Below are 19,763 nucleotides of genomic sequence, written 5' to 3' on the forward strand. Positions count from 1 at the left end.
AATGCTACTTCACTTTCTAGTAATTCTACTACCACCACAAATAATCACACACAGTGTCAAATATTATAAACCTATGCTAAAATAAACTCCCGAATAACAATGAAGATTTCATTCTGCCGTCTAACGGCGCTATGGTATCAGAAGACTAGTTCTCTGTGCAGCCAGGCTTTTCTCTCCATTAACTTCCTTCTTGGCAGTAGAGCTCAAAGCACCACTTCAATCATGCCCTGCGAGGTACCTCCCTCTTCACACAGTATCACCCTCTGCGACTGCACAAAACTTGGCAGCATCACACTCCCCTTTGAAGCCAAAAGGATTGACTGCTAGAAATCCCCCTGCTATTATCCCAGTCTATTTAACAAAACGAAATGCTGAAACAATTGATTTTTTTTTTCTCCCCTTTGGTCAAGTAGCAGATTTTGGTGAAATATTTCCACAACAAAACAAGAGCGCGTACAGCAAGAACTTCATCTACAAAACGCAAACCACAGGCTGTCGCTTTTATTAAGCCATCGAGGAGGGCGACAGTCTCCAAGAACCCAACTGTTAATCATGGAAAGTGTATTGAAGTGAAGCCAGATGGAGCATTGGAAAACAATTACTAAAAAGTCACTTACTCAATGTCAACAACTAGAGAGATACCTAGCTTACTGGACAGCTCCAATAACACCTTCTTATATTGCCAGTGTCAGGAACAGAAATCTCTAATGGAGATCAATAACGCACCACTTCTGCTGCCAAGGCAGCACAGGACTTACTGCAGCTCCTCTTCACTCTCAGCATCGTCTGCCATAGCGCTAACCAGACAGGGATATCGGCAGAACGCGGGTTCCACTTTTAATTTCTCAGCAGTGACGGCTATCCAGTCAAATGCTGCCATTTTGTTTTATTGGGCTCCCTGCGGACAGTGGTACAACTGCTGAAGAGCACTCAGGTAGCCAAGTCAAAAACTAAGCACCCCCTGAAACCGGCCATATTTACAGAGCAACAATACATCACTTTATGTTGTCTGGTAGGGACAGGATTTGTACATTTATATTACAGAATATACTGCTGTTTTAGAGAAATCCTTAGACTGCAAATGTCTTGAGTCCATGTCAAGCGGAAATGTTGAATCAAGAAATGATGGAACAATTCTCCATCGGGATCAGACTGACACCGCACTGTCATTTTCCAACTTTGAATAACTGCAAAAGGCTCCAATTTTCCCATCCAAAAAAAAGTGAAATGTCTGAGACTGCTGGTTCAAGAAGAAACTGTCACTGCAACAGAACCTCAATCATGAGTTTTAAAGAAGATACTGACCATGGACAGTGAGCATTACTGTAAAAATATTTTATTTAGTACAATTTCATCTAGACTAGTTGTATTCATACAAAAAATCAAGCTTTTTCTTAGTATAAGCATATGTAAAGCATGACACTAGCTACAATATTCTCGAGTAGCTGTCCTCCTTAAACTGTACACATGCCTGTAAACTTCCAATATTTTCTAATGTGAGCATTAACGAGCAAGAAATGACAGAACGTTTAGCATGTGAAGTCTCAATCGAGCATATTGCAGCACAAGGGTGGGAGTAAATGAGAGACATTACAGGCAAGCTGCTTTGTTAACTAAATGAAGGTAGATTTAGCAGCGTTCGTGGAGATTTGCACTGTGCGGGCAGTTCCACTGCGCAGACAAAAGAAGAGGGATTATTTGAAGCTGTGGCCGCCTGCCAGTTTGTGGCAGGGATGATTTGATCAGACTGTGGGACCCGATTGGGTCTTAACCCCAGTACCTGCTCCTGCCACTGGCTACACTCACTGGCACGCACCTGCAGGCTGCCGGAGGCAAAACAAAGATCGAGTTCGCGTCTGACAAAACGCGTTGGCGTTGCTGACAGAAGCCAACCCACTGATCCCCTGGTCACAGAGACGGGAGGGTGCACGGAGTCGGGGGGGACTGGAGGGGACCCGACAGACAGCAGACACTTTGGGGGAATCCTAAATCCTACTTCCAGGGCAGCTCAGGAGTTTTATGTTTCAATAAATTACTTTTTCCAATAGGTTTAGAATTCCTCTGAAAGTTAATGCTCTAGCATTTGAATGTCTGGCTTTAAAATAACACATAAGTAGGAAACACATCTACTGTATTTATTTTGTAATATACAATTAATATACAGGTAATTTTAGACCGTACTTACATTGTTTTTCTCAGTACTGCCTTCCTTTTCTATAGACTTTAGACTGGACTTTATCATTAAAGCTATTCAACTCAATCTGTCACACAGTCCCTATTTTACCTGATTTCTGCCTTATCAGTGCATCTAAGAAAACACCCTGAAAAGCACTGCATTAAGGGATCTACGAATATGCAATTAGTCGACTGAAGAGGTTTTGCCTTTTCAAGGAGGGAAGAATAACCTTGAAAACTGAAAGTATTCAGAAAGGCTAAGTTACTACTTTATGAATAACCAACAGGAAGTCTACTGATTCATTCAAGGTTAATTCAGTTGACTAGCAGTGCAAGTCGTTCTAAGAGTCACAAAACAGAGACCAAAAAAATCTTCACTTCATGAAGTGCATGAAGTTATTTGTTTTATTATAAATGGTCATTAATTGGCAACATTAAAACCACACCAGTGTAACATATAAGGCAGAGGAACATGTAAAAATAGAGGAACTGAAAATACAGCAAAAGGTTCAGATGTTTTCATATTACCACAAAAGGGTCATCCAGGACAACACCGTTCTTCTCCTTCATTACCCATGCTTACTCAAGCAATCCATATGTCACTGCATTAATAATGCATACCAACTTGACTGGACACTTACTTAAAAAAGGCTTTATCTACCCCACCCAAAAGAAAAAAAAAAGTTAGAATGATGTTGCTTTATTCTCCCTTCTTAATACTAAAGCAATGCCAGGAAGAAAAATTAAAGTAATAAGAAACCGCTCTCAGTATTAGATACAACTGCCAATCATATATGATCTCATAAGCCAATCTCCTGAAGCAGAAAATTTCCCTTAATAAGTTTAAAGAGCTCTTGTATACATACACGTGTGTAAGAAAGCAAGCATGCATTTTTGTATGTATTTATGGATTTATTTTATTAGCAGGAGTTGGAAATGATACTGGCAGTAATTTCACACTACAGTGGATGACATGGGGCACTGAGACCAGCAATTTTATGGCTCATCTAGGCACAGGGCAAGAAACCTCAAGAACTCTTAATTTCCTAACGAGCGTCCTGTCTGTCCCTCACCGCACACATCCTACAGCCAGATGGTCAATGGAACAGCTAATGGAAATAGCTCATGCTGAAATAAATCTGCCACTTCCAATCAATCACAAGTACTGTCATCAATGACGTTGGAATCTTTGACTATCTGATCACCTCCTTCTTCTTCCTATAACTGCTCAAACAGAAACGCATAAATGAAAAAACTGTAGATTACTCAACCATTATCAGAATCATGTGGTAAAGACCTTAAGGAAAATTAAAGTTGTAGGAATTTCCTGCAGACTTTTTCTACTATTACCATTTTTACAAATTAAAAGGGCTTTTTCAGTGTTGTATTTATAATTGGGTGAAGTGAAATCGTTCGGATAAACAATTAAAAGCAGCAGTTCCTAACCCTGCTCCAGAGAGACCTTTCTGTCTGCTGGCTTTTGTTTCAGTTGACCTTTTAAATAAGTGGTGCTAATTGATGCCTTTAATCGATCTGCTTAGTTGTTTAGCTCTTTGTGCTCTTGGTCTTCGGTTTCAGGAACATACTACTTCAAGTGTCTTGTTCCTAACAACTTCAGCTTACGTTGCCTTCAGCAGTCTCTGCTCAACTTGCTTTTAAGAATTTACTCCCTAAATTCGAACTCAACAGCTTTTAATAGGCAATTACGTTTTGGTAAACAGACAAATCAAACTCCCACAATGAGTTTTTTTTCCCCTTCAACAGAAGTCAAACCCCTGCATCCAGAAATTTCAGAAGCTCAGAAATTGGACCATGTACAAATAAACCTTTTAGGAGCCAGAAGCAATTTTAAAAATAAAAGACATTAACCCATGGTAAGTAAGACTTCATAGCACTGACTAGTAAATGAATATGGAGTCTCAACATCCCTCTGGTGTTCTGAAAATATTACCTGTTTCACTATACTTTGCTAACTGTAAATGCCTTCGAATAAATTTAAAGAACAACATGACCCCGGACCCTCATGAGAAAACAGGTGATTCTAAGTACAATACTTGTAATTAATGATAGAATTCAAATACTTGAAGGCCTGTCTACATAACCAAAATACATGATCAAATTATACTTATGCATTTCATCTTTAGTGGATCTATCCATATCTTTTACTTTTAATCTAATCAAGACTTCAAAACATTCTGGGACGCTTTCCCCAATATATAGTGGGTCATGATGAGGGCACAATTTGTGCAGTTGGTTTTTGGAATCTGTGCTTCATATCTGTGTGTTAAGAGCGTGCTGTATATAAGGAATACACTTTCCCTTCCATTTATTCACATGTATTTAGTGGATCAGTTTGCTGGGTAGTTAATTCTTATGTTCTCACTACTGAATCATTTCAGTGGCTCTTTCATTTTGTTCTGCTGCTGCCACCCCTGGAAACAAAGCTAGAGAATGTGATCTTTATAAGCTCTACGAGGCGCTGTAATGAGCACTGGAAGCTCTCAAAAACCCAGTAATTTCAAACAGTCTTTGCTTGCATAATAACAACCTGGAACTCAGTGCTGATGAAAATGTCTCGCATTTCTATGCAAATCGTTAGACAGAGACAGGGATTAAAAGAACATTAGATCCTCCTAACTACTTACAAATGGATTAATTAAAGACTGGTTATAACCCCTTTTTCCTGAACAAGAATATTTAGAGGCTGGTAACAGTTATGCGATATTACACTAGGAATTCACTCTTAAATTTAGAAACCTACATCAAAAGAGGAACCATGTGAAACAGCACAATGCCATGCAGTATTCAACTAATTGGGGGTGAAAAAACAAATGTTTTTACAACGTTGCTTGTTTTTCAACGTTCAACGTTTTTCCACTTGTCCCACAATATGAAGCAAAAGATGTAAAATCCCTGAATTCATCTAACTACAAACATTCCTTGATAATATTTACCAATTTAAATCAAGTCCTCAGTCGATTTACTGCTCCACAGAGCCGCACCGATTGCCCCGTGCAGCTCCAGGTGCCTACACAGTCAGGGTCTCGACAGAGACAGAGCTGCCCACGGGATGGATCAGGCCCAGGACGTGGGGGTGCACTGTTCCCATCAGCAGGCAGACAGACTGGCCACGCTGCAGCGATAAATCACTGGGGAAAACAAAGGACCTTCAGGGACGCCGAGATCTCCCTCTTTCGCTGCTGTTCTCCTCAGGCAGTAGACAGAAGGACTGCTCTCCAAGCAACAGCCTTATCAGCCAGACTCCCCTGGGCTAAAGTTTCCAACTGCATGTATCACCCATGCTACACTTTCTGCCCTCCTTGTTTTCTCGCTCGGAAAAGCACAAATCCACAGTTAGGTTCTGAATCCGCAGGTACGCAGAGTTTTAAAGACCAGCTGGAAGAGAAACCGCTGTACACGGAACAACAATGCAATTACCACTGTAGGCAAGATTACAAGATTTGAAGAAAAAATATAGTGTGCTGTAAAAAAAGCACAATCAACACAAGAAACAGATATTACCCACTAGCAGTTTAGCAGTACTAGAAAGCAGGGTGAACTTCAATAATGCACGTATGTTTGGAAGCTTTGACAGCTGGGTTTTCTGTTGGATTATCTAGCTAAAAACCCAAAACTGCCTAGCACAGAGGTGGACAAATAAGCAGTCAAAAGGATATTTTTAAATTAGGAGGCTAACCCCATTTGATACCAACCCCATCCCCCCCCCCCAGAAAAAAACACACTGATCCAAGGTCACAGTGACAAAAAGACAAACCTACCTCACCATACCATTTAGCAAAACATCTCAATGGCAGGCTGTGCTCAGGGAATCTACTGAATACCTCAGCCCATCTGAATAAATGTTGCTTCAGACACCTTTGGTAAACATTTTAAAGGCAGTATGACTCTGTTACATTGCAGGCCTTGATATATGACAGCTGAGGGTACCATTCAAAACAAATCACTCTGCTGCAGTCATGCCACCTGTATGCATGGAGACAATGCACCGTAGCATTATTCACAACAGCCAACAGCACACTTCACTGCCTGGCCTTTAACAAATAACAACGCACTACACCCTACATCAAAGAACAATCTGTCTTCAGATAATCCCGACTAAACTAAAACATTAATGTGGATAAGTAAAAGAAACCAAGATACACAGAGGAGGACTGCCAAATCTGTCTTTATGCCAAACTCGACTTTAATTTACACTTCAAATAAGTAAAAGTAAATATTTTTGCTTAGGAAACATCTATATTACTTTTTCAAAAGGGATGGAGAATGCAAATTGCTCAAGGGGAACGAGCAGAAGAAAACTGAGGGTAATTATCTTTGCTATTTCTGGACAAGCGCTTTTACATGTTGGCTAAAAAGAAGGAACACAAGACCTCTGTTTAACAGCTTATTGGAAAGGCAGAAGGGCCCCTCACTACATACTACAGCACTGTTATCCTGCAAGAGATTCTGTTAGCTGTGAGAGGCCCAGCCCTTCATGATAAACCACAGTAATCATATAAAGCTCTAGCATGGCAGTTGATACACACTGGATACAATGGATCTACTGTCAGGTTATCGCTTTACGACTTGCCTGGCCTCTCTCCTCCTGGCATCGCCCTAGTTTATAAAACAATACACTACCTTTCTGCCACTGCCTAAGAAAAAAATCCATCCAGGTTGAAGCAAGAGAACTATGCACATAATTCAGGAATGACACTCATACTGTATGCATAATCACAGCTATTGCTTCATTCAGATACTAACATGGGTGAGAGGTTATAAAAGTTAAATAAGGACAATCTCTGTTGCTCACAGTAGTTGAACATACTTAAAAACCAAGCATTGTTAAAATTACATGAATAAAACTTTCAACGTTTCAATATGACAAAGCCTTTATCAGAAACTAAAGAACAGAAATGCAAGATTTCACTTTTTAACATCACGGTAAAAACTTTAAAAAGCACTGGGTCCAGCTCTCATTCAGTAAAAGTAAGACCCACATGTACTGTTATAAATGATTCAATAACCTTGGTTGTGCATCAATGATTCATTGTTATAAATGTGCTCTGAAAAGAACTAAAAGGATAAAAACGACGCAAAAAGCATGGCTTCACCCTCCAAAAACAACCAGGTTACATTAAAAAGATTCATGCATTTTAAACAGATGCACTCGTGCTAGCTATATCAAAACTTACTTAACGCAAGCAATCTTACAGTCTGCACATTTTTAAACCATTTCATGAATTTCATTTTCAGGCAATAAAACCGAGATGCTCTCTAAAAAGCAATGATTTTCACACCATGACTGGCAGAAATTAAATTTGCAAAGAGAGTAAAATATTTTAAAGAGGTTCAGAGTTAAGTGCAGAAATGTAATGAAGTATATTCATCTGATGTGTGACAGAGAGACACTATTTTTTTAATCCTAATACACTAAGCAGCTACTTTAAATCAGCTCTACAAGGTCTACATACAGACGTTGTTGCCTATAATGTTCTGATCTGAATTGTGTCTTACAAGGGAACACCAAATTAAAACCAGATGGATTCCAGTCAAAGCAAACTCCTACAAAGTTGCTCCTTTGGTTTGAGAGTTAAATTACTTGCTTTCATTACATTCATTAAATGCAAGACTTTTCTTAAGACAAGATACTCTGTTATTTATGCCTTTTTTGTTTTTTCACTGTGGTCCTTTTTTGTTTCCTTTCCGTTCACGTTTTCCCATTTACAGGTGTGTTCCAATACCATAAAACTAATAACTTTTATTAAGAAAATATATAAATATACTTAAACTGTACATACCCAGTAAATCAATACTCAGCTTTTCTTACACTGCCATCATCTATAAACTAGTAATAGTAAAATCAGATGAGGAGCTTAGCTCACACAATCCATTTAGCTCACAAACTGACAGAATGTCAAGTCTTCTATGCCTTTTCAAACACAAGTATGATGAGCACTGTGACTGACGTGTTACAGCACTGACCTGTCATTCATAAATATTTTCACGAACATGTCACTGTCATTGAACTAGAGTTCTAAAACTGCTTAAGCTCAGGGCCGGTAGGCTTTATTACAATTGTCCCATAAAGCATGACAGCAACGCTGGCTCTGCTTGTTAACTGATTGTGTGACGTTGAAGGTTAAAAGTTTTCCCACAGACACTTTCGTCCTCATAACCTCAGTGTGAGTTGGCACAAACTTTCAGGTTAAGTAGAAGACACATTATATACGTATACATTCTGGAACCTTTAGTTTCCTGTAAGCAAATAACGTCCAAATACCCCCTGTGAATTTATGCATGCTAACTCTGAAATCTCCATGGCTGTATAACTTTCCCCAGTGGGTTACAGATGGGCAAATGCGTGTCTCTGAACACAGCAATGACCTCTTGGTTGTACCTGAAGGGAAGGATGCTGTAGTCGTCTCAAGAAAAGATTCTCCTTTGCGATTTATAACATGTGTACCAGTTAGGAGTCAACATGGGCAGAAAACAATCCTTTCATGGTGGCCAAAGAACATCTGTCATTTAGTGCAACTTCATGGTTGCAGTGACAAGAGTTTGGTGACAGAGAGGCTAGAGGACAGCAGCTTGTTTCTGGCATTGCTCATGACTTCAGCAAGAGTCTGCAAGGATGGGTGAAGCAGAAATAAAATGAGAACACAAACCCACTTATGGTTCTTGAAATCTACAAGACGTGTCATATCCTGATGGGTGCATTACATCTTTTCACTCCTCTGATCCTATCTTGAATTTCTTCTGCTCGTTGTTCGTCAAAATCACACTAAGGACCTTTTAAGAGCTGGAATGAAGTATTAATTAGACTACAAATTCTAACCATATGTAAGACTAGATAACACAAGATAGACAGCTATGCTTTTCAGACTTTGCCCAGGCACAGGATTAACAAATGCTGACAAACAGAAACATGAACCCAAGCAATAACAAAAATGAAAAATCCTAGAGGTAGTGGGTAGCAATAAGAAATTTGAAAAAAATCCTCACAGATTAATTTAATGTATTTTTATGGTCTTCAAAAGCTGACGAGATAAATGTCGGGGTGATTAGCTATCACTAAACTGTGCAGGACCATCGTTGTTATGTTAATGTTGAAATACTTGGAAAAACTGTAGGTTGGCTCAGATCATCCGTTGGCTTAAAAGGGTATGCTGACGTGGCCCTGTGCAGTATTAATCCTTTTAAAATCACTCCAGTCCAAATCTAATTTCCCTTTCAAGAGCAACGCTACCAGCACAACCAGCTATGGCACACTGAAATAACAGGATGCGTGGTATCTAGGGGAAAAAACTTGACTTCAGTCATTCTGTCAGTTGTGAAAAGTTAAAATATATATTTGAAATTGTTTGGCACTGCATAATCTTTTAACTGAAAAATGCAGACAAATTTAAAAAACAACCAAAATACCTAACAAAGTCATAGCTGCTAATCGGAACATTTCAGGAAAGAAAGAGCAACAGAGCAAATGCAAAGTAAAGATCCTGTTACTTTACAAGCCACTTACTACACCGAAAACACAATCGTTCTGCCTAAAAGCACTTCCCCGCACCGCGCCTCTTCCCTCTTCCCCGGACCGCGCCTCCTCCCCTAACAGCGCCTCCCTCTTCCCCTCACTGCGCCTCTTCCCTCTTCCCCTCACCGCGCCTCTTCCCTCTTCCCCTCACCGCGCCTCTTCCCTCTTCCCCTCACTGCGCCTCTTCCCTCTTCCCCTCACTGCGCCTCTTCCCTCTTCCCCTCACTGCGCCTCTTCCCCTCACCGTGCCTCTTCCCTCTTCCTCCACTGGACCTCTTCCCTCCTCCCCTCACCGCGCCTCTTCCCTCTTCCCCTCACCGCGCCTCTTCCCTCTTCCCCTCACTGCGCCTCTTCCCTCTTCCCCTCACCGCGCCTCTTCCCCTCACCGCGCCTCTTCCCTCTTCCCCTCACTGCGCCTCTTCCCTCTTCCTCCACTGCACCTCTTCCCTCTTCCCCTCACTGCGCCTCTTCCCTCTTCCCCTCACCGCGCCTCTTCCCCTCACCGCGCCTCTTCCCTCTTCCCCTCACTGCGCCTCTTCCCTCTTCCTCCACTGCGCCTCTTCCCTCTTCCCCTCACCGCGCCTCTTCCCCTCACCGCGCCTCTTCCCCTCACCGCGTCTCCTCCCTCTTCCCCTCACCGCGCCTCCTCCCTCTTCCCCTCACCGCGCCTCTTCCCTCTTCCCCTCACCGCGCCTCTTCCCTCTTCCCCTCACTGCGCCTCTTCCCCTCACCGCGCCTCTTCCCCTCACCGCGCCTCTTCCCTCCTCCCCTCACCGCGCCTCTTCCCTCTTCCCCTCACCGCGCCTCTTCCCTCTTCCCCTCACTGCGCCTCTTCCCTCTTCCCCTCACCGCGCCTCTTCCCTCTTCCCCTCACTGCGCCTCTTCCCTCTTCCTCCACTGCACCTCTTCCCTCTTCCCCTCACTGCGCCTCTTCCCTCTTCCCCTCACCGCGCCTCTTCCCCTCACCGCGCCTCTTCCCTCTTCCCCTCACTGCGCCTCTTCCCTCTTCCTCCACTGCGCCTCTTCCCTCTTCCCCTCACCGCGTCTCTTCCCCTCACCGCGCCTCTTCCCCTCACCGCGTCTCCTCCCTCTTCCCCTCACCGCGCCTCCTCCCTCTTCCCCTCACCGCGCCTCTTCCCTCTTCCCCTCACTGCGCCTCTTCCCCTCACCGCGCCTCTTCCCCTCACCGCGCCTCTTCCCTCCTCCCCTCACCGCGCCTCTTCCCTCTTCCCCTCACCGCGCCTCTTCCCTCTTCCCCTCACTGCGCCTCTTCCCTCTTCCCCTCACCGCGCCTCTTCCCCTCACCGCGCCTCTTCCCTCTTCCCCTCACTGCGCCTCTTCCCTCTTCCTCCACTGCACCTCTTCCCTCTTCCCCTCACTGCGCCTCTTCCCTCTTCCCCTCACCGCGCCTCTTCCCCTCACCGCGCCTCTTCCCTCTTCCCCTCACCGCGCCTCTTCCCTCTTCCCCTCACTGCGCCTCTTCCCTCTTCCCCTCACCGCGCCTCTTCCCCTCACCGTGCCTCTTCCCTCTTCCCCTCACCGCGCCTCTTCCCTCTTCCCCTCACCGCGCCTCCTCCCTCTTCCCCTCACCACGCCTCTTCCCTCTTCCCCTCACCGCGCCTCTTCCCTCTTCCCCTCACCGCGCCTCTTCCCTCTTCCCCTCACCGCGCCTCCTCCCTCTTCCCCTCACCGCGCCTCCTCCCTCTTCCCCTCACTGCGCCTCTTCCCTCTTCCCCTCACTGCGCCTCTTCCCCTCACCGTGCCTCTTCCCTCTTCCTCCACTGGACCTCTTCCCTCCTCCCCTCACCGCGCCTCTTCCCTCTTCCCCTCACCGCGCCTCTTCCCTCTTCCCCTCACCGCGCCTCCTCCCTCTTCCCCTCACCGTGCCTCCTCCCCTCACCGCGCCTCTTCCCTCTTCCCCTCACTGCGCCTCCTCCCCTCACCGCGCCTCCTCCCTCTTCCCTCCTCCCCTCACCGCGCCTCTTCCCTCTTCCCCTCACCGCGCCTCTTCCCTCTTCCCCTCACTGCGCCTCCTCCCCTCACCGCGCCTCCTCCCTCTTCCCTCCTCCCCTCACCGCGCCTCCTCCCTCTTCCCCTCACCGCGTCTCCTCCCTCTTCCCCTCACCGCGCCTCCTCCCTCTTCCCCTCACCGCGCCTCTTCCCCTCACCGCGCCTCTTCCCTCTTCCCCTCACCGCGCCTCTTCCCCTCACTGCGCCTCTTCCCCTCACCGCGCCTCTTCCCTCTTCCCCTCACCGCGCCTCTTCCCTCTTCCCCGCACCGCGCCTCCTCCCTCTTCCCCGCACCGCGCCTCCTCCCTCTTCCCCGCACCGCGCCTCCTCCCTCTTCCCCGCACCGCGCCTCCTCCCTCTTCCCCTCACCGCGCCTCCTCCCCTCACCGCGCCTCCTCCCTCTTCCCCTCACCGCGCCTCCTCCCTCTTCCCCTCACCGCGCCTCCTCCCTCTTCCCTCTTCCCCTCACCGCGCCTCTTCCCTCTTCCCCTCACCGCGCCTCTTCCCTCTTCCCCTCACCGCGCCTCCTCCCTCTTCCCCTCACCGCGCCTCTTCCCTCTTCCCCTCACCGCGCCTCTTCCCTCTTCCCCTCACCGCGCCTCTTCCCTCTTCCCCTCACCGCGCCTCTTCCCTCTTCCCCTCACCGCGCCTCCTCCCTCTTCCCCTCACCGCGCCTCCTCCCTCTTCCCCTCACTGCGCCTCTTCCCTCTTCCCCTCACTGCGCCTCTTCCCCTCACCGTGCCTCTTCCCTCTTCCTCCACTGGACCTCTTCCCTCCTCCCCTCACCGCGCCTCTTCCCTCTTCCCCTCACCGCGCCTCTTCCCTCTTCCCCTCACCGCGCCTCCTCCCTCTTCCCCTCACCGTGCCTCCTCCCCTCACCGCGCCTCTTCCCTCTTCCCCTCACTGCGCCTCCTCCCCTCACCGCGCCTCCTCCCTCTTCCCTCCTCCCCTCACCGCGCCTCTTCCCTCTTCCCCTCACCGCGCCTCTTCCCTCTTCCCCTCACTGCGCCTCCTCCCCTCACCGCGCCTCCTCCCTCTTCCCTCCTCCCCTCACCGCGCCTCCTCCCTCTTCCCCTCACCGCGCCTCCTCCCTCTTCCCCTCACCGCGCCTCCTCCCTCTTCCACTCACTGCGCCTCTTCCCCTCACCGTGCCTCTTCCCTCTTCCCCTCACCGCGCCTCTTCCCTCTTCCTCCACTGCGCCTCTTCCCTCTTCCTCCACTGCGCCTCTTCCCTCTTCCCCTCACCGCGCCTCCTCCCTCTTCCCCTCACCGCGCCTCCTCCCTCTTCCCTCTTCCCCTCACCGCGCCTCTTCCCTCTTCCCCTCACCGCGCCTCTTCCCTCTTCCCCTCACTGCGCCTCTTCCCTCTTCCCCTCACCGCGCCTCTTCCCTCTTCCCCTCACCGCGCCTCTTCCCTCTTCCCCTCACCGCGCCTCTTCCCTCTTCCCCTCACTGCGCCTCTTCCCTCTTCCCGTCACTGCGCCTCTTCCCTCTTCCCCTCACTGCGCCTCTTCCCTCTTCCCCTCACTGCGCCTCTTCCCTCTTCCCCTCACCGCGCCTCTTCCCTCTTCCCCTCACTGCGCCTCTTCCCTCTTCCCGTCACTGCGCCTCTTCCCCTCACTGCGCCTCTTCCCTCTTCCCCTCACCGCGCCTCTTCCCTCTTCCCCTCACTGCGCCTCCTCCCCTCACCGCGCCTCTTCCCTCTTCCCCTCACCGCGCCTCCTCCCTCTTCCTCCACTGCACCTCTTCCCCGCACCGCGCCTCTTCCCTCTTCCCCGCACGCCGCGACCGCGCCTCTTCCTCTTCCTCACATGCCATGTGCCGCGACTGTACCTTTTCCCCACGCTGCTCACTGGGGTGGCCAGGGCACGGCTGGTGCTTGTGGTTTTCCTGTGGCTGCTGGTTTTCTTGGCTCCGGTACCGTTGTCTCCACTGTCCTCCTGCCGCTTCGATGGGCTGGAGCCGCTTCCTTTGCTGTTGAGGTCTCTCAGGACGTCATAGTTGATCTTGCTGGAGATCTTCTTCTGCTCCAGCATCTTCTCGATGGCCTCCCCAGCCGTGCTGGCTCGGATGGGCTCCCGTTTCTTCAAGGATCTCTTGGGCTATCAGAAGATAAAACGACACCGTGCATGTTCATTCAGGAATCTGTTCCCACAGATGCTCCAACATCTGGCTAACACTGAGCTTCTTTTAGCTACATTTGCAGTGGATCATGCAGCAAGACAATGAACACAAACATTCAAGTGTAGAAGACGGGCAGTCACGGCGCGTGGGTAAGACAACAGAATGGCTGATGAAAAAGGAATTGTGCATTTCAGATGGTCAAAGTCCAGACTCAGCCACACTCGTGCAAGCTGTTCACGCAGGGAAATCCCCAAATGTCACAAAGTTTAAGCAGTTCTGCAAGGAAGAATGGACCGAAATTCATAAAAGCCAATGCGTGGCACTGATAAACAGTCCTGGGAAATGTCTAGTGGAAGTCATTTCTGCTCAAGGAGGTGCCACTAGTTACTGAACCTGCACATATTTATTCACACAAGTGTATGTACTGTGCGGTCATTCGACTAATTAAATAACCCAAATACATATTATATCATTGTATTATATGTTTAATTGGGTTACATGAATCTTTAACCAAGACATTAATGAAGATCTAATTACATTTGAGGTATAAAGGTCTAAATACATTTGAGGAACAACCTAGGGGGTTAACAATTTTTTCAGCTCAGTAGAAAAAGTAGGAACTGTGATCATCTGTCATCGTTAACTCTCATATAAAGCTCCACATCTCGGATTTAACGAGTGAAATTGGTTTTTAAAAAGGAGGTCAATTCTTTGAATCACTACCTTTTGTTCCTTATAGATCCCAAGCTCTTTCTCTTTTGCTATCCTTTCTTCCTTTTCTAAAAAGAAAATATAAAGAGACATAATTAAATTGTAATTAGCATCATTTATCACAAGAGTAAATGGTCCAAACATTGCATCAGGCATCAGAGAGCGAGAGCCTACTGACATCTGACTGCTGAAATGAAAATCTGTAAAAACTATTCTTTTGGATTTCTGGAGTAAAAAAACTAATAAATCCATCCAAAGTCTGTATAGAACCCTGATAACGGATTTTAACTAGATTCTGTGAAGCAATTTTTTTCTCTTTAATGAAAAAGCACTGGCCAGAATGAATGATAAGTGATTAGATTACAACAGCTCACCTTTCTGTTCTTTTAAGTAGTCAGAATTCTCCCTTGTCCAAAGCTCCGTCTTAATTTTTACTTCTGTTTCATTTAGGATATACTAGGAGGACAAAACACTACTGATTACACAATAAAAACAGATGATCTTTGAACTGTTCTCATTAACTAGGAAACAGGTTCACCTTAAGCTCCCATCTACAGTTTTCTCAAAGTCCAAAAAATATCTCTAAAATATTAGCTGACAAACATGCTATTGTAAAATTCCAGTTTACCAAAAGTATCCAATTTGGAAAGGTCCATCATGAAGGAAAGATGAATGGTCCCAGCAAAGACCGTTACGGAAAAGATACAATTTAAAGTAATGCACAGACATTGGAGGTGTGGACTCACCCGATCAATTTCATCATCATCAATACCATTCAGATCTAATTCCCCATTTTCAGGATTTCCATCTAAAAAGATAAGGAGAAGGTTTCACAGTTAAATGAGTTTTATCTTTTTTTTTCGAAGCCACATGCAGCTTTATCATGAAACAGCTGCTGCATTAGATTTCACACATAATGGCCTGGCAGGTAATCCATTAGAATCCATATTTTAATACAAAATTTAAGAACCGTCTTGCATGATTTGAACACAGTCTATTTTCAGTTATTAAAATACACAGAAATGCTTGATGAGGTTTATTGGCACATTTCTTTATTAACACCTCCAACAATTATGACTGATATGCTTAACAGAGCTTTAAAATGGAAATTATTTTGATAATTCACTGTATTAATCACATTTGACTACCCCAGGTTTATAGAGCACTAAATTAAAAAGTTTATTTATGAATTGGAGGTGTCACTGAAATGTAATTCACATTTCTATGAAGATGTGAACTGAGTATTGACAATTATGAACTAAATATTCAGTTGATTACTAGATTACTAGACTGTAGGGTTACTAAACAAAAGTACAGAATATCCTCGTCTGAAATATTAACCTTGCAAATAGACTAATGTTTAAAAAAGCACCAATACAGATAGAAAAAAGAAAAATGAAGACAAGAGCACTGAAATCCCAGCTTGAGGTGCAGAAAAACCCTCACAATAAATAAAAATATCTAATCACCTGACTTAGTCATGTTTCAGAGACTCATTTTTGGTTATTGGTTATAAATGGTTTTTGGATCATTTCTACTGGCTTAATTTTGCTTCATGTGGCTACTGCCTCTACCACTGATAGCACTGTGAAGAAATCCCAACAACGCTTACACAGTTTCAGAAAATATTCCTTTGGAGACCAAAAAATAATTCTACCAACATTTTATAGATCTTTTATTGAAAATATTTTAACCTTTTTTTCTTTTATCTATTGGTTCACATCGCTCAAATGACAAAAAGACCTCGACCGCCTTCAGAATGTTGTGACCCTCAGCTCTCTAGTCATTGGTGTGCCTTTAAGACCACTGCCACAGCTCTGTTCCCAGTAGACCCTGAGGAAGTCCTGTGCCATCAATGAAGACTCATCTCTTCCTCAGTCTTTAGATCTTTTACCTTAAGGAACACTTTTTCAAAGACCACAGTGCAAGACAAATAGGAAAAAAAATAGCTTTGTTCCAGTGGCCATCAGGCTCACAAACAATGAATGCAAGACAGTTTTATCAACATGATTGCTATTGGATAGAGCCCCCTCTGCAAATGTACATGTAATTTAATACATATCTAATGGACTTATTATTTTATTGTGTAGTACAAGACAGTCTTACAATGCACATGCACTCTGTTATTCTAATCATTTTTGGACCTTTTGCTATTTTTATTCTATTTTCTACTTAAAAGTGTTGTCATACCATGTTTTTTTGCCAGTTTTATTTGTAATATGTTGCACGTTTAACTGATTACTGATTAAATTGCTGCTTGGGGATGAATATAGTATATTAAAATGAATTGTTAAAAAAGCACTTTTTACAGAGGAACATTATTACCAAACAGCAACTGATGTGCCTATAATGGACAGTCACATCATTTTCTCTAAAACAGTTAATCAAACAATAAAGACCGTTATATGCTAGAAAACTTGTCTTGCAAATATTTATTAAGGTTATGTACCATCTTTCAAACTGCAGAAGCCTCTTTGTTTGATAGCTTTAAGTACCCATACCAAACCTTGAATTCAATCCAAGAAATAACTTCAAAGCATTTGAATTTTTATTTTGAGAAGAGTAGTGGCAATTAAGTGTGGACAGGTGCCCCTAAGCTAAAATCCCTCAGTTTATTGCTTTGGGGAATAGAGATGAAATATTGCTGAAGTTTAGTGCAGCTTTTACTGATCTGCACCTGAGCAGATGTTCATTACTAGAATGTTAATAGCAAGGCTGTTCATAAGATCTTCTATTGAAGGCTTGTGGATATGCCTTCACAGATTTCTCTGTTTCATCTGGAAAATTGCAATAGCTGCCACTCAAAGAAGAATCAACATGAAAAAGCATGTGTGGTAGATTACAATGCAACTCTTAAGTGTCTTTTAAACCTTTTAAAAGTCACAAAAAGGGGTTATAATCCCTTATCCATAGAGATCTCATAATGTCCTTTGATGAGGAGCAGTAAGGATAATACCTGGAATACATAAACACTAACAAGTACTACTGGCAATAACACAGACCATACAACCAATTATATCTGCATGTTCAAACCAAGAATAAAATTTGCCATGCAAGGAAATGGATGACATTGAAAAGAGGGTGCACAGTTTAAATTTTACCATAGGTTTGTAATTTTTCTGTTTAAGGCAAAGACACTATAATTACTGGAATTACAGTCCTACTGTAATTTGGTGTGTATGTTTTAAAACTTAGGCGTTGTCATAAAACTTAAGTGTTGGAGATTTACCGCCACACCTTATGGCTAACCTACATTAGCCATGTTTGTGATGTGCTTTATGCATATCTGATGTCTGCCTGTCCCATTGCAGCCAACACTACAATATACACTGGCAGCATTTGCAGCATATCAGCAGCTGAGTAGACAAGAGGCTCCACATCCCTTTCCAATGTTTTATGAACCTTACAGTGAACTTATTTTACTTTTTTGTCATACCGTTCCAATAGTGACCCAATGACCTATTAGCCCACCCCATCTTCCCACAAAATTATAGAATGCTTACAGGGGTGCTGACCCTCCCATCTAAGAACACAAAATATGAAACAGTAAAATATTTTGTGTAGTTATTAAATATGTAGTTTGGTTATACAGTTCCCTTGGCACTGTACTGTATTCCATTGTATTCCTCAGCACTAAACTGCTGATGACAAAGAAAGAAATGCTGATGAAGCTGAGGATCTCTTATCTACGCAGTAGGCAGCAGAAAACTGAATACACTCTGGAGAAGCAGCCAGATGTGTGAGGAACACCACATGAGTAACACACAAGCAGCGTAGATGCAGCTTTAGGTTTCAAATTGCAAATCAGCCCCAGCAGAGCAACTTATAAGGCAAAGAAACTTATTTCGTTTAAAAACTTGAAGTCTTGAAGTTGAAGTCTCCAAACCAAAACAGCTTTTAGCATGTGCTGATTTCTTGTTCGTTATGACAATAAACTAGGTTTTGAAGCAGCATACAAAGAAAAATACAGTTTTGTACTCTAAAGCCTCCCGATCTGCTTTGCGGAAAGGAATTTGACACAAATTCCAAATTTGGCTGACTGAATTACAGCGATCTGGAATAATATAATAACCTCAGGACATGCACAGCTGGATAAATCAAGAAATCCAGACGTTGACCGAGGTCCAGCTCGGCTTTCTCCTGCTTGCGACAGCCTGTCATGAAAGAGGCAGCTCCAAATAAGAACAATCTGACCTCCCGCTCCGGGTTAAGGTAGCAGTCTCTTTGGGCACCCAAAGGCTGTTAAAGTCCGACTCGGTTACAAGGGAAAAGAAACCATGGGAAACTCTCTGACATTTCACAGCCAGGCGAGAGAGAGAGTTGGGGTCAACGTTCGGCATTTGTAAGCCTTAACGCTTCCAGCCAATTGTCCAGTACAACAGACAACATAATCCTGATACCATGTAAAACCTGGCACAACACAAACACAAAGATGTGAGGCAGAAGATTCTACTATTGGAGGGGTGGGGAGGGGGTGTCTGGAGAATAAAGCACTTAAGAAGATGTGCATTACCCAGCCAGCAGGGCTTAGGCCAGCTGTGAACTGAATTAATGCTATTATAAATGTAAAACAAATGGCCTTCCATTAAAAACCTTTTCTGTATTGTGTGTGAATGGCTAGGATTTGCATTACACTGAATGTAGCCCTGGGAATATAACTGTTTTTTCTTTACTATTTGTTTCTTTCAGGTCCTGGCAGTCTTGAGACAATCGATTGTTATAGGGGTTTAAAACCTGTAATTTGGAGCTGAAACTGGTGACAATCAGCTCCACATTTTGTTGAGGAATCTGGTTTTGATCTGTAACAAATTCCTCTCACAGGACCAGCGAATTTTTATATTTCAGGACTAGAGAGAATCAGCATTGATGAGTGCATGTCAAACCACAATGAAAATAAAATGTACACATTAATGAATAAAACCTTCAATTTCCATCACAAACAGATGAAATTTCCAGGTAGGCACAGTGCCATATTCTTCTTCTGGTGACATGAAGCGGCCCAATTACATTGTAAACAAGCAGGCTTGTGAATACATCTCTTTTAATCCAATAGAAACATTGCTCTCAACATCCAGGCAGTTTTGCCAACAAATGCTACTTACTTGTTAACTCTGCATGTTAGAATTCTGGGTGTTACAACAAGAATTACAAGCACCAACCCCAACAAACCTTAACCAGCACAAAGTAAGCAGTGAAAATATAAAATGAAAACA

The 19,763-nt window shown here is 44.4% G+C and overlaps 1 protein-coding gene across 1 annotated transcript in view; it reads right to left on the minus strand.

Moving 5' to 3' along the window:
• Positions 1-19,763, minus strand: part of brf1b (BRF1 general transcription factor IIIB subunit b) — a 75,017-nt gene that overhangs the window by 9,981 nt on the left and 45,273 nt on the right. The window contains exons 13-16 of the mRNA XM_015350309.2: positions 15,297-15,358; positions 14,925-15,006; positions 14,563-14,618; positions 13,549-13,817 (exon numbers count right to left, since the gene is read on the minus strand). Of these exons, the coding sequence (XP_015205795.1) occupies positions 13,549-13,817; positions 14,563-14,618; positions 14,925-15,006; positions 15,297-15,358 (469 nt within the window). The remainder of the gene's footprint in view (positions 1-13,548; positions 13,818-14,562; positions 14,619-14,924; positions 15,007-15,296; positions 15,359-19,763) is intronic.

This window comes from Lepisosteus oculatus, chromosome 8, assembly GCF_040954835.1.
Source record: "Lepisosteus oculatus isolate fLepOcu1 chromosome 8, fLepOcu1.hap2, whole genome shotgun sequence".
NCBI classification, from domain to species: Eukaryota; Metazoa; Chordata; class Actinopteri; order Semionotiformes; family Lepisosteidae; genus Lepisosteus; species Lepisosteus oculatus.